This window comes from Lithobates pipiens, unplaced genomic scaffold (assembly GCF_037356315.1).
Source record: "Lithobates pipiens isolate NorthernLeopardFrog02 unplaced genomic scaffold, aLitPip1_a1.2 Scaffold_8, whole genome shotgun sequence".
NCBI lineage: Eukaryota > Metazoa > Chordata > Amphibia > Anura > Ranidae > Lithobates > Lithobates pipiens.
In genome coordinates, this window is record NW_027507903.1 from 660,820,513 (window position 1) to 660,833,386 (window position 12,874).

The following is a 12,874-nucleotide window of genomic DNA, read 5'->3' on the forward strand; positions in this document are numbered from 1 at the left end:
TCACATCTCTAGAGATGCTCTCCTGTGTTCCTGCTAAAGACTTGCTTGGCTGACATTCCTTCTGGCTCCAGATCCTGCTTGCTGTTCTACTACACTGTTCTCTGGCTCCCTGACGTTTTGGCTTGTCTGACTATCTGTATCGGTTCCTGAACGCTGGCTATGTTTTGACTACTACCTTTTTTATTATTATTATTATTATTATTAAGCAAGTGTGATTTAACTGTACTTCTGTCTCAGTCTGATTCATGGTTTCTGACCCAAAGGAGTCACGTGTAGATCAGAGAGAGCTCTCAGTACAACGTCCCGCCCGTTGCTGGGCTGTCAGTCTGTGCCGCTGCAGCAGCCTGCAAATCTATATAGAGGGTAGCTAGCAAGGGTGCTGCCTGTGACTCTACATTCTAGCATATATTTTTATTGCATGTAACATTCTTGTGATATAAGTGTGTGTATACTTACCCTCTCTATTAGTTTGGCCATATATGCTAGAACATACATAACCACAGGGAGCGCCCGAGGGTTTAAACTTGGATAGGGACTGGGAGTTATAGGATGCACGCTTGACTTCAACGAAACTTCACAAACATCTTCAGGGACACTTCCCCTATATACAGTGCCCTTAAAAAGTATTCATACCCCTTACAATTTTCCACATTACACCGAAAAACATACATTTATTTTATTGGGATTTTTTTGTGATAGACCAACACAAAGTGGCACATAATTGTGAAGTGGAAGGAGAATGATAAACGGTTTTCAAATATTCTTACAAATAAATATGTGAAAAGTGTGTGTGGGGGGGGGGGGCATTTGTATGGTGCCCCCCTGTGTCAATACTTTGTAGAACCCCCTTTCTCTGCAATTACAGCTGCAAGTCTTTTTGGGGATGTCTCTACCAGCTTTGCACATCTAGAGAGTGACATTTTTGCCCATTCTTCTTTGAAAAACAGCTCAAACTCTGTCAGATTGGATGGAGAGCATCTGCGAACAGCAATTTCCAAGTCTTGCCACAGATTTTCAATTGGATTTAGGTCTGGACTGTGACTGGGCCATTCTGACACATGAATATGCTTTGATCTAAACCATTCCATTGTAGCTCTGGCTGGATGTTTTGGGTCGTTGTCCTGCTGGGAAGTGAACCTCCCCCCTGTCTAAAGTCTTTTGCAGACTCTAATGCCACGTACATGCGAACGGAAATTTTCCCAGCAAAAGACCAATGAGAGCTTTTCATCGGAAAATGCGACTGTGTGTACGCTCCATCGGACTTTTGCTGGCGGAATTTCGGCCAGCAAAAGATTGAGAGCATGTTCTCAATTTTTCCGAAGGAAAAGGTTTCTATCGGAAATTCTGATCGTCTGTGGCAATTCCGACATGCAAAATTCCTACGAATGCTCGGAAACAATGAACTTCCTTTTTGCGGCTTGTGTTGTACGTCATTGGTTCCATTAGATTTTAGTTAGGGGTTATCCGAGTAAAGGGGGCTAAATACAAATGCACGCCACACTTTTCACATATTTATTTGTAAAAAATCTGAAAACCATATATCATTTTCCTTCCACTTCACAATCATGTGCCAGTTTGTGTTGGTCTATCACATAAAATCCCAATAAAATACATTTATGTTTTTGGTTGTACCAAGACAAAATGTGGAGAATTTCAAGGGATATGAATAATTTTTCAAGGCACAGTACAGTCTATATACAGCTCCCACTTCTTCCTCCAACACTGACTTTCTTGGTTCCCAGCTGTGTCACTCTGTAGTAATTTGTAGCAAGGACCCATTACAGGCTGGGACTCGCAGCTCCTATACTTGTAGAACAGGTGATTGGTGTAGGGCTGTGGTTTCCAGGTGTCGTGGTAGGCTGTGTTACCACGTCAGTTAAGTTTACAGGGAAGACACCAGCCGACTTGTAGCCAGGCCTGTGGTGAGGTAGTGGTGCCTCTGGTCTGCATTGATTGATTTCTATGTGACCAGCAACCGATGTCCAGTCAGTAATCCGGGGACTCCATGCTGATGTCTTAATGTATTCCTGCTGTAGGAGGTGTATATAAAACCAACGTCATTACCACTGAATAGGCCGCCATCTTGGATTGAGGGTCAGTCCCCCTGACAGGTATCAATAATGGCGTACTATCCATATTGGGATCCTGAGTCTAGAACTAGACTTAGTGGCTATAGAGGCTTTTGGAAATGATATATCCTATGGTGTTTGGTTCCTGGCGGTGCAATAGGATAGTTCCATGATCTGGGAGGCTGGTTCTGATGTTGTAAATAAAGTGCATGAGGTCCACTTAATAAAGGATATCTAAAAGGTTAGATTTAAAAACAAAACAAAAAAATATATACATTTCATACTAACCTCCTCTGTGCAGTTGGTTTTGCACAGAGTGGCCCTGATCCTCCTCTTCTGGAGTCCTCCAGACTAACACTCCAGCACAGTCTTCTGGACTGACACTCCCCAGCCCCCCAGCTGACACTTAGGAGAACTCCCAGATGTGCTGACTTGCTCCTTCTGCCCTCACTCCTTGATCCCGTGCCTCCAGGAAGGGTTTCCTCTGTGTTTTTGGGGGTATCTTCCAGCACCTGAGCCCCAGACCCGAGGTCACAAGGGCCATCAACAGCCTCCTTAGCACTCCATCTCCCACCCAACTGCCCCTGCAGGCCTGGCTCATGCCTGTTTATGGGGTAAATCTTCCCCCTTCCAGCCCATTTGCTGGGGATTGGCTGAGGCCCTTTATACATATGCCAAGCAGCTCCTCCTAACCTCCACCCACTATGTCTACAACATTCTCCAATGTTCCAGAGAACAGGGCGAGGCACCAGAGAAGCTGCTAAGATGAGTCACTCCAATTGTCCTACACTAACTACTTCTATCACTCACTAGAGGGTGCTACATATGTAGATGGTGTGATAAGTGGTCTCATCTCTTCATAACCGACCCCAGTATGCAAATACATCTAATCATCCTCCTCACACCAGAGGCATAACTAGAATCTTCAGGGCCCTAGTGCAAGAAACCATGAAAAGCCCCCCCGAACCAACTCTTCCATTTGAGCCCCTGATCAGCTGATCACATGTAAACAGACTTGCTGGTTATCAGCAGTCTTTTCTTCCCATGCTGTGTGCCTGTGAGGAATGGAGAGTGGTTAACTGGCAAGACAGCCCCATCAGTGCAGCCTATCAGTGCTGCCTATCAGTGCTTATCATAGCCGCCTATTAGTGCCTATCAGTGCTCATCAATGCCGCCTATCAGTGCCCATCAGTGCTGCCTATCAGTGCCACCTATTAATGCTCATCAATGCTGCCTATCAGTGTTGCCTGTCAGTGCCTCCTCATCAGTGGATCTTTAGCAGGACTCTGAGCTGAGAGAGTCTCTGATGAGAGCGTCTCTCTTATACAGCCCAGAGCCTGCACTGACAGTTCCCCCTTCCCTCCTCTGTTGCATGGATGGGAGAGGAGAGAGCTGATCTGCTCCTTATTCTCCCAACCCTCTCCTCCTGTGTGCACTGTGGGAAGTGTAAATGATCAAATTCAGCTGCTTAGCTTCACACTTCCTGCGGTGCATAAGAGGAGAGGTACAGGAGGAGAAGAAGCAGATCTTCTCTTTCCTCTCCTATCCGTGTGAGGGAGCAGGGAGGGTGAACTTTCAGTGCAGGCTCTGGGCTGTATGAGAGAGACACTCTCAGCTCAGAGCCCTGCGGCCATTAACCCTACTGACAGTGGGGGGAACTCCAGGGCCCAGTAGCAAGTGCGATCTTTGTGACCCTGGTTGTTCCGGCCACTGCCTCACACAATACTGGGTCCCTCTCTATGGAAGGGGTCCACACACTCATGGCCATCCCACCATTGGGATAGCAGACTGTATGCCTGGTGTGATGGGTTGTCATGTGTACAGGCTGAGAACACATATCCGATTGGTTCAGTTATAATGACACATTGGATAGACAGCGGGGGATTTTTAATTAAAGTTATTTTTCTTTAAGGATAAAACCTTGTGAAAGATTGTAGGACCTGACTAAGGTTTTTAGTGGTGGGTCTGATTTTCCTAATCCTCCATCTGTAATGATAAAACTTGGGATGAGGAATAAATTCTCCATAAACTGGGAAATCTGTGACTGGCACAGGAAATCTCAATCATCTCTCTCATTATCTGTATAACTACAGAGACCTCCAATGGGTTCTACAGAAATTGTATAGAATGTTTGTCACCCCATCCTTCCATTTTCATTACAGTGCAGCCCATAGACATGAAATTCGACAAATTCAAATGAAGGAAAACCTGTTTCACAAATTTCTCGTAAACTCATAAATTTCGAAAATTTGAAATTGTAAGATTCGGAAATTCGAAAATTAAAAACTAAAATCCGAAAATTCAAAAACCCGAAAATTTTAAAATCTGAAATAATAACAAATTTTTATTATTACGATTTATTATTATTAATTTTTTACCTTCCATTTGTTTAGATGTGGCATTTGTTATTTTGGATAATTCGTAACTTTGGATAAATTTTTATTCATTATGTTCACAAACAGACAAATTTGTAAGGAAATTCCAATACCTATAATTTAATAGTTAGTTATTATTTTGGATTTTTGTTCTTATTTTAGGATTTTCGAATGTCTGAATTTCTAATTTACAAATTTGTTCGGAATAACGAATGACCTGAAAAACGAAAAAAAAAAAAAAAAACAATGAGACGAAAATGAAAACAAACACATTTTTGGGCAGTGCACATGTTTAGCAGCCCTTGTGTCAGAAGACTTCCCAACAGCGTCCCACTTCCGTCATCTCATGATCATCCAACGTTGTCTACATTTTACTATTCACATTCTAAGACTTAGTATGAGTGTTACCAGAGACAGAATGGTTTATTCCGTCTGCGCACAGTGAAGCCGGCATTCCGGAGGACCTCACAACAACGACTAATTTCTGAGTCCGACATCTTCTCATCATCCAATGATATCTCCAGTTTGGTCAGAGTTTGGTTTGTGGAGATAACTGAAGAAAGATCATCACAGCACGATAATGTCCCTTTACTCTCATAAACTCTGGTGGGAGAAGCAGGAAAAAGAGGTGAAATGTTCTTCCAGTGACTGGCAGAAGTAGACACATTCCAATATCAGTGGGCGGGGTCTCAGAAAATGAAATGTTCTTCCAGGGAGGGGCAGCAGTAGACACATCCAATGAATAATCAGTGGGCGGGGTCTTAGAAAATGAAATGTTGGGACATTTGGATGGAATATTGGTGGGACCTCCCCTGTGAAATGGAGGTAAGTTGTCACCCACCTGAAAAGTCTTAGTGTGGAGTTAAACTGTCGCGGGTACATTGCAGCGTATGTGGTAACGCACGCATTGGAGGTGTGAATGGCTCCATATGGATTCTCTTTCACACTAAACTGTGGCACATCGATGGAAACCGGCCACATGGGAAACAATGAAATTCCTACTTCACATGCGTCACCATGGAGCAAAATCCATGAGGATTGATAAATGCACCTACAAGCAATGACAATATGTCCGCAGATCAAGCAACTGAACACACGACCCTCGGGTGGAGCTGGTTAATGTAATTTCCTGCCTGGAACTGAAACAGGAAGTGGTGCTGGTGAGTGATATTATCTACTGCCCAATTGGTTGCTGGATATGCTGAAATATTATTGGTTGTCAGTGCATTTATTGTAAATAAAGAGACAATTGTTTTGAAGGACGTACTTCCATAATGGTGGCATTTTTGTTTTGTTTGGAGTTCTATATCCAGCCAATCAGGAGGTACCAGATCCCTTAAAGGGACCTCACGCTTGTGACAGCTGATCTTGTGGGAAGTACATGACACCTATTTTGTATATGAGGCCAATACCTGAGGGGGCATTTCTTCAGCACGGAGGTGGAGGACTCTGAACACACTTCATTTTGTAGTGACACACTGGAGGGGGCGCCATAATTGAGGAAGATTGATCACAGATATATGGACTTTCCTCTTATATATATCCAACTAGATACATTCATTTTTCAGCACTGGAGTTGTGGCATCAATAACCAGTAAATAGTTATTGTTTTTTTACCTACATCATTTTAATTAGCAATGTGTTAGTTTTCAATATGTATTCACAGCACTGGGGTTGTGGTATTACCAGTCAGTCACAGCACTGGGGTTGTGGTATTACCAGTCAGTCACAGCACTGGGGTTGGGGTATCACCAGTCAGTCACAGCACTAGAGTTGTAGTATCACCAGCCAGTCACAGCACTTGGGTTGTGGTATCACCATTCAGTAACAGCACTGGGGTTGGGGTATCACCAGTCAGTCACAGCACTGGGGTTGTGGTATCACCAGCCAGTCACAGCACTGGGGTTGTGGTATCACCATTCAGTAACAGCACTGGGGTTGGGGTATCACCAGTCAGTCACAGCACTGGGGTTGTGGTATCACCAGCCAGTCACAGCACTGGGGTTGGGGTATCACCAGTCAGTCAGAGCACTGGGATTGGGGTATCACCAGTCAGTCACAGCACTGGGGTTGTAGTATCACCAGCCAGTCACAGCACTGGGGTTGTGGTATCACCAGTCAGTCACAGCACTGGGGTTGGGGTATCACCAGTCATTCACAGCACTGGGGTTGGGGTATCACCAGTCAGTCACAGCACTGGGGTTGTCGTATCACCAGCCAGTCACAGCACTGGGGTTGGGGTATCACCAGTCAGTCAGAGCACTGGGATTGGGGTATCACCAGTCAGTCACAGCACTGGGGTTGTAGTATCACCAGCCAGTCACAGCACTGGGGTTGTGGTATCACCAGTCAGTCACAGCACTGGGGTTGGGGTATCACCAGTCATTCACAGCACTGGGGATGGGGTATCACCAGTCAGTCACAGCACTGGGGTTGGGGTATCACCAGTCAGTCACAGCACTGGGGTTGGGGTATCACCAGTCAGTCACAGCACTGGGGTTGGGGCATCACCAGTCAGTCACAGCACTGGGGTTGGGGTATCACCAGTCAGTCACAGCACTGGGGTTGGGGTATCACCAGTCAGTCACAGCACTGGGGTTGTAGTATCACCAGCCAGTCACAGCACTGGGGTTGTGGTATCACCAGTCAGTCACAGCACTGGGGTTGGGGTATCACCAGTCATTCACAGCACTGGGGATGGGGTATCACCAGTCAGTCACAGCACTGGGGTTGGGGCATCACCAGTCAGTCACAGCACTGGGGTTGGGGTATCACCAGTCAGTCACAGCACTGGGGTTGGGGCATCACCAGTCAGTCACAGCACTGGGGTTGGGGTATCACCAGTCAGTCAGAGCACTGGGGTTGGGGTATCACCAGTCAGTCACAGCACTGGGGTTGTGGTATCACCAGCCAGTCACAGCACTGGGGTTGTGGTATCACCAGTCAGTCACAGCACTGGGGTTGGGGTATCACCAGTCAGTCACAGCACTGGGGTTGGGGTATCACCAGTCAGTCACAGCACTGGGGTTGGGGTATCACCAGTCAGTCACAGCACTGGGGTTGGGGTATCACCAGTCAGTCAGAGCACTGGGGTTGGGGTATCACCAGTCAGTCACAGCACTGGGGTTGTGGTATCACCAGCCAGTCACAGCACTGGGGTTGGGGTATCACCAGTCAGTCACAGCACTGGGGTTGTGGTATCACCAGCCAGTCACAGCACTGGGGTTGGGGTATCACCAGTCAGTCACAACACTGGGGTTAGGGTATCACCAGTCAGTCACAGCACTGGGGTTGGGGTATCACCAGTCAGTCACAGCGCTGGGGTTGGGGTATCACCAGTCAGTCACAGCACTGGGGTTGTGGTATCACCAGTCAGTCACAGCACTGGGGTTGGGGTATCACCAGTCAGTCACAGCACTGGGGTTGGGGTATCACCAGTCAGTCAGAGCACTGGGGTTGGGGTATCACCAGTCAGTCACAGCACTGGGGTTGGGGTATCACCAGCCAGTCACAGCACTGGGGTTGGGGTATCACCAGTCAGTCACAGCACTGGGGTTGGGGTATCACCAGTCAGTCACAGCACTGAGGTTGTGGTATTACCAGACAATTGGACAGATTGAGCAGACGTTACTGGTACCAGAAATAGTAATAGGCACGACACTATCACTAGATAACCATGGAGGATGCAAAAGATGAGGGTATATGATGAGGGACATCAAGTTTCTGAATCCAATACTACTATTGATCACTAGGGATGAGCCGAACACCCCCCGGTTCGGTTCGCACCAGAACTTTCGAACGGACCCCAAATTCGAACGAACTTTAGAACCCCATTGAAGTCTATGGGACTCGAACGTTCGAAATTAAAAGTGCTCATTTTAACTGCTAATATGCAAGAGACTGTCCTAAAAAGGGTTTGGGGACCTGGCTCCTGCCCCAGGGGACATGGGTCAATGCCTAAAATGTTTTTAAAAACGGCCGTTTTGGCAGGAGCACTGATTTTACTGATGATTAAAGTGGAAAAAAAAGTGAAATATTCCTTTAAATATGGTGCCTGGGGGGTGTCTGTAGTATGCCTGTGAAGTGCCACGTGTTTCCCGTGTTTAGAACAGTCCCTGCACAAAATGACATTAAACGGAAATAACATCATTTAAAACTGCTTGCGGTTTTAATGTTATATCTGGTTCCTGCAATATGGTTGAAAATCATTGAGAAAAATGGCATGGGTAGCCCTCCCTGCCCATTACCAGCCCCTTTAGGTCTTGTACGCATATTAAGGGGAACCCCGTACCCATATTAAAAAAAGGAAATGCGTGCGGCCCCCAGGCCCTATATACTCAGAACAGCAGTATACAGGCGGTGCAAACAAGACTGGGACTGTGTAGGTTTGTTGTGTTAAGTTGAATCTGTTTGTAATTTTCAACTGGTACATTTTTAAAGTGTAGCTCCAGTCAAAAAAACTATTTTTAAGCTTTTTGGAAAACATAGGGAAGGGTTATCACCCCTGTATAATTTGTTTTGTCGTTCATCTTTTTTCATCTCACTTGCTGTTGTCTCCTTCCGTTTGCAAGTAGGAGATGTTTGTAAATTGGATGTTTGAAAGTAGGGGCCTGCCCTATATGCTCTGCAGAAATGGCGGAACAAGGTGTTGGTTTTGCCACAACATTGTAAGCCCTCAAAGTGACTCTTGGTGGGCGCTGGAGCGCCCTGCTGTGAACGATTATATCAAGAATTGTAATTACATGCCATTGTTGAACAGTGGTAGAAAAATTGACCTTTGGTGGTTGTGGTGCTGGTGCCACAACACTATAAGTCCTCACCGTTACTCTGGGTGGGCACAGGAACGGGCCCTCCTGTGAAATATTATATCAACAATTGTAATTACATGTCCCTGTTAAACAGGGGCAGAAAAATTTGGCCTTAGGCACTGCTGCTGGTGCCACCACACTGCAACCTCTTCCATATACTCTAGTTTTATTGCAGGAATTAGCCCTGCTGCAAAGCATTGCATCGAAAATTGTACTTAAGCGCCCCTGTTAAACAGGGGCAGAAAAATTGGGCCTTAGGCACTGGTGCTGGTGCCACCACACAGCAACCTCTCCCATATACTCTAGTTTTATTGCAGGAATTAGCCCTGCTGCAAAGAATTGCATCAAAAATTGTACTTAAACGCCCCTGTTAAACAGGGGCAGAAAAATTGGGCTGATGGCATCAACCAGAACCAGAAATGTTCTTCCAACATATCAGCGGAGGAGGAAGAGGATAGACAATCAACATAACAGGACAGTCACTCAGCATCAGCATAGGCAGTCTTGAAGGGATGTGATATTTAAAAAAAAAATTATTCGGTTACATCAGCTTCAGGTGCTTGGTAGCTGTGGGTGATCCAAGACTGATTCATCTTGATGAAGGTCAGTCGATCAACTGATTCGGTGGACAGGCGCACCCTGTGATCGGTAACAAAGCCACCAGCAGCACTGAAGGAGCGTTCCGAAAGAACGCTGGATGCAGGACAGGCCAGTAGCTCAATTGCATACTGTGCAAGCTCTGGCCAGTGATCCATCCTCAAGACCCAGTAAGCCAGAGGATTTTCGGTGGGAAAGGTGTCCAAGTCTGACCTTGCCCCTAGGTATTCCTGCACCATGTAAATCAGACGCTGGCGATGGGTGCTGGAACCGATCATACCTTGGGGCTGCGGACTAAAAAATTGTCTGAAAGCATCAGTCAGACGGCCACCTTCTCCACCGCTCCTTCTGACCGATGCCTCAGCAACACGTTGTCCAGGACCAGGAGTTTGTAACCTCCCAGTCTCTGGGAACGCGTTGCACAGACCTTTCTGCGAGGCCTCCCGGAGATGTCTCATTCTCTGCTCCCTCTGCGATGGCAAGATAAGGTCGGCAACCTTACCCTTGTACCGTGGATCAAGGCCAGCCAGTAATGGTCCCTCTCCTTGATCCGAAGAATACGAGGATCCTTCCGCAGGCTTTGCAGGATCAGGGAGGCCATGCAGCGTAGGTTAGCTGAGGCATTCGGTCCAGAGTCCTCTGGGTCACTAAGGACAACATGATCCGCAGCTACCTCCTCCCAGCCACGTACAAGTCCACGTGTTTCTTGGGACTGTAAATCATCCCTACAAGACTGCTGCTGCTGCTGCTGATGCTGAGTGCCAGCCTCCACCTCCATGCTGACACAATCATCCTCCTCCTCCTCTTTCTCCTCCTCATCCTCTTCCTGTGTGATGGGTGGCACAGCAGGAACACTGTCTGGATAAAGGGGGCCTTGAGAGGCAAGGAAGTCCTCCTCTTCCTGCCTCTGTTCTGCCTCAAGTGCCCTGTCCATTATTCCACGCAGCGTATGCTCCAAGAGGTGGACAAGAGGTACAGTGTCACTGATGCATGCACTGTCACTGCTCACCATCCTTGTGGCCTCCTCAAACGGTGACAGGACAGTGCATGCATCCCTGATCATGCCCCACTGGCGTGGTGAGAAAAAACCGAGCTCCCCTGACCCTGTCCTGGTGCCGTAGTCGCACAGGTACTCATTGATGGCCCTCTGCTGCGTGTGCAGCCGCTGCAGCATGGCCAATGTTGAGTTCCATCTGGTGGGCATGTCACATATAAGGCGGTTCTTGGGCAGGTTCAACTCCTTTTGGAGCTCAGCCAGCCGAGCACAGGCATTAAATGATCGGCGGAAATGCACACAGACTTTCCTGGCCTGCTTCAGGACATCCTGTAAGGCGGGGTACCTGCCCAAGAACCGCTGCACCACCAGGTTAAGGACGTGAGCTACACAGGGCACATGGGTCAGTTGTCCCTGTCGGAGGGCGGAGAGGAGGTTGGTGCCATTGTCGCAAACCACCATTCCTGGCTTAAGCTGGCGTGGCGTCAACCACCTCTCGGCCTGACCCTGCAGAGCTGACAAAGCATCCGCCCCAGTGTGGCTCCTGTCCCCCAAACAAACCAGCGCAAGCACGGCATGGCATTGTTTTGCCTGCGTACTTGCGTAGCCCCTGGAACGCCTACGGATCACTGCTGGTTCTGAGAACAACCTCCAACACTACTGCACCTTGTCCTGCATCCTTCCCAGCTGCCAGAAGAGTGACCCAATGGGCCGTGAAAGACAGGTAACGTCCCTGTCCATGCCTGCTGGACCATGAGTCAGCGGTAATATGCACCTTACCACTGACCGCCCTGTCCAGCGAGGCAAGGACATTGCCTTCCACATGCCGGTAGAGAGCCGGAATCGCCTTCCGTGAGAAAAAGTGGCGTTTGGGGACCTGCCACTGAGGAACCGCACATTGTACAAACTCATGGAAGGGTGCCGAGTCTACCAACTGAAAAGGCAGCAGTTGAAGTGCTAGCAATTTAGCCAAGCTAGCATTCAACCGCTGGGCATGTGGATGGCTGGGAGTGAACTTCTTTCGCCGGTCCAGCAGCTGGGGCAGGGACATTTGCCTGCTATAATCGGACGTGGGTGTACCGCTAGCAGAGTTCCCGGAAGCACTTGGCTGTGACACACCTAATTCTACACCTTCATTCCTCTCAGAGCAGGTTTCAGAGAGGACTGAAGGTCTAGTGGGGTTGGAGATGCCAGCTGATGAGGAGCAAGGAGAGGTCCGCTTTGTTCTTTGGTGTGGATCTTTGAAGTACGCTTGCCAACGAGCTGCATGGCAGGTCAACATATGTCTGGTCAAGCATGTGGTGCCCAAGCGGCTGATGTTTTGGCCACGTGAGATACGCTTGAGACATATGTTGCAAATAGCAGCGGTGCGATCTGACGCACTCGTCTCAAAAAAGGCCCACACCAAAGAACTTTTAGAATAACGCGCAGAGGCAGCGCTCTGCGCAGGCGGAGCTCTGCGGTGTGATTCAGTCGGTATGCTGCCCCTAAGCTGGCCCCCAGAGGGCATCCTGCCTCGTTGGACATGTGCCTCCTCCTCCTCCTCCTCCCTCCTTCCAGGCACCCACGTGGAGTCAGTGCCCTCATCATCCCCTCCCTCTTCATCGCTGTAGCAAACCTGGCAGTATGCTGCAGCTTGTGGAACATGACTGCCAGATTGCTGTCCTTCTTGAGCATCCCCTCTCTCTGCGCTCACGCTACTGCCTTCCTCTAGCTGAGTGTCATCATCAGAGCCCACAAAACACTGGGCATCCTCCTGGAGCATGTACCCAACACTGTGCTCAAAGAGTTCAGGAGACTCCTCAGGAGGACGTGGTGGGCCTAGGGAAGGAGTCACTGATGATGACATTGAGAGGAGGGAAGACGATGCGTTGGCAGCTGCTTTGCTAGTACCCTGAGACTGGGTGAGAGAGGATGAGGAGGATGAAGAGGGCTTGGTCATCCACTCTACCAAGTCGTTGGCATGTTGCGGTTCAACATGTCCAGCTGCCGAAAAGAAGGACAAGCGTGTCCCATGGCCACGTGCTGATG

The 12,874-nt window shown here is 48.2% G+C and overlaps 1 protein-coding gene across 2 annotated transcripts in view; it reads right to left on the reverse strand.

Annotated features, from left to right (window-relative positions):
- LOC143961812 (NACHT, LRR and PYD domains-containing protein 3-like) overlaps nucleotides 1-12,874 on the reverse strand; it is a 117,535-nt gene that overhangs the window by 21,668 nt on the left and 82,993 nt on the right. For both annotated transcript variants that reach the window (XM_077471142.1, XM_077471143.1), the window contains exon 8: nucleotides 4,853-5,047. In XM_077471142.1, coding sequence (XP_077327268.1) covers nucleotides 4,853-5,047 — 195 coding nt within the window. The remainder of the gene's footprint in view (nucleotides 1-4,852; nucleotides 5,048-12,874) is intronic.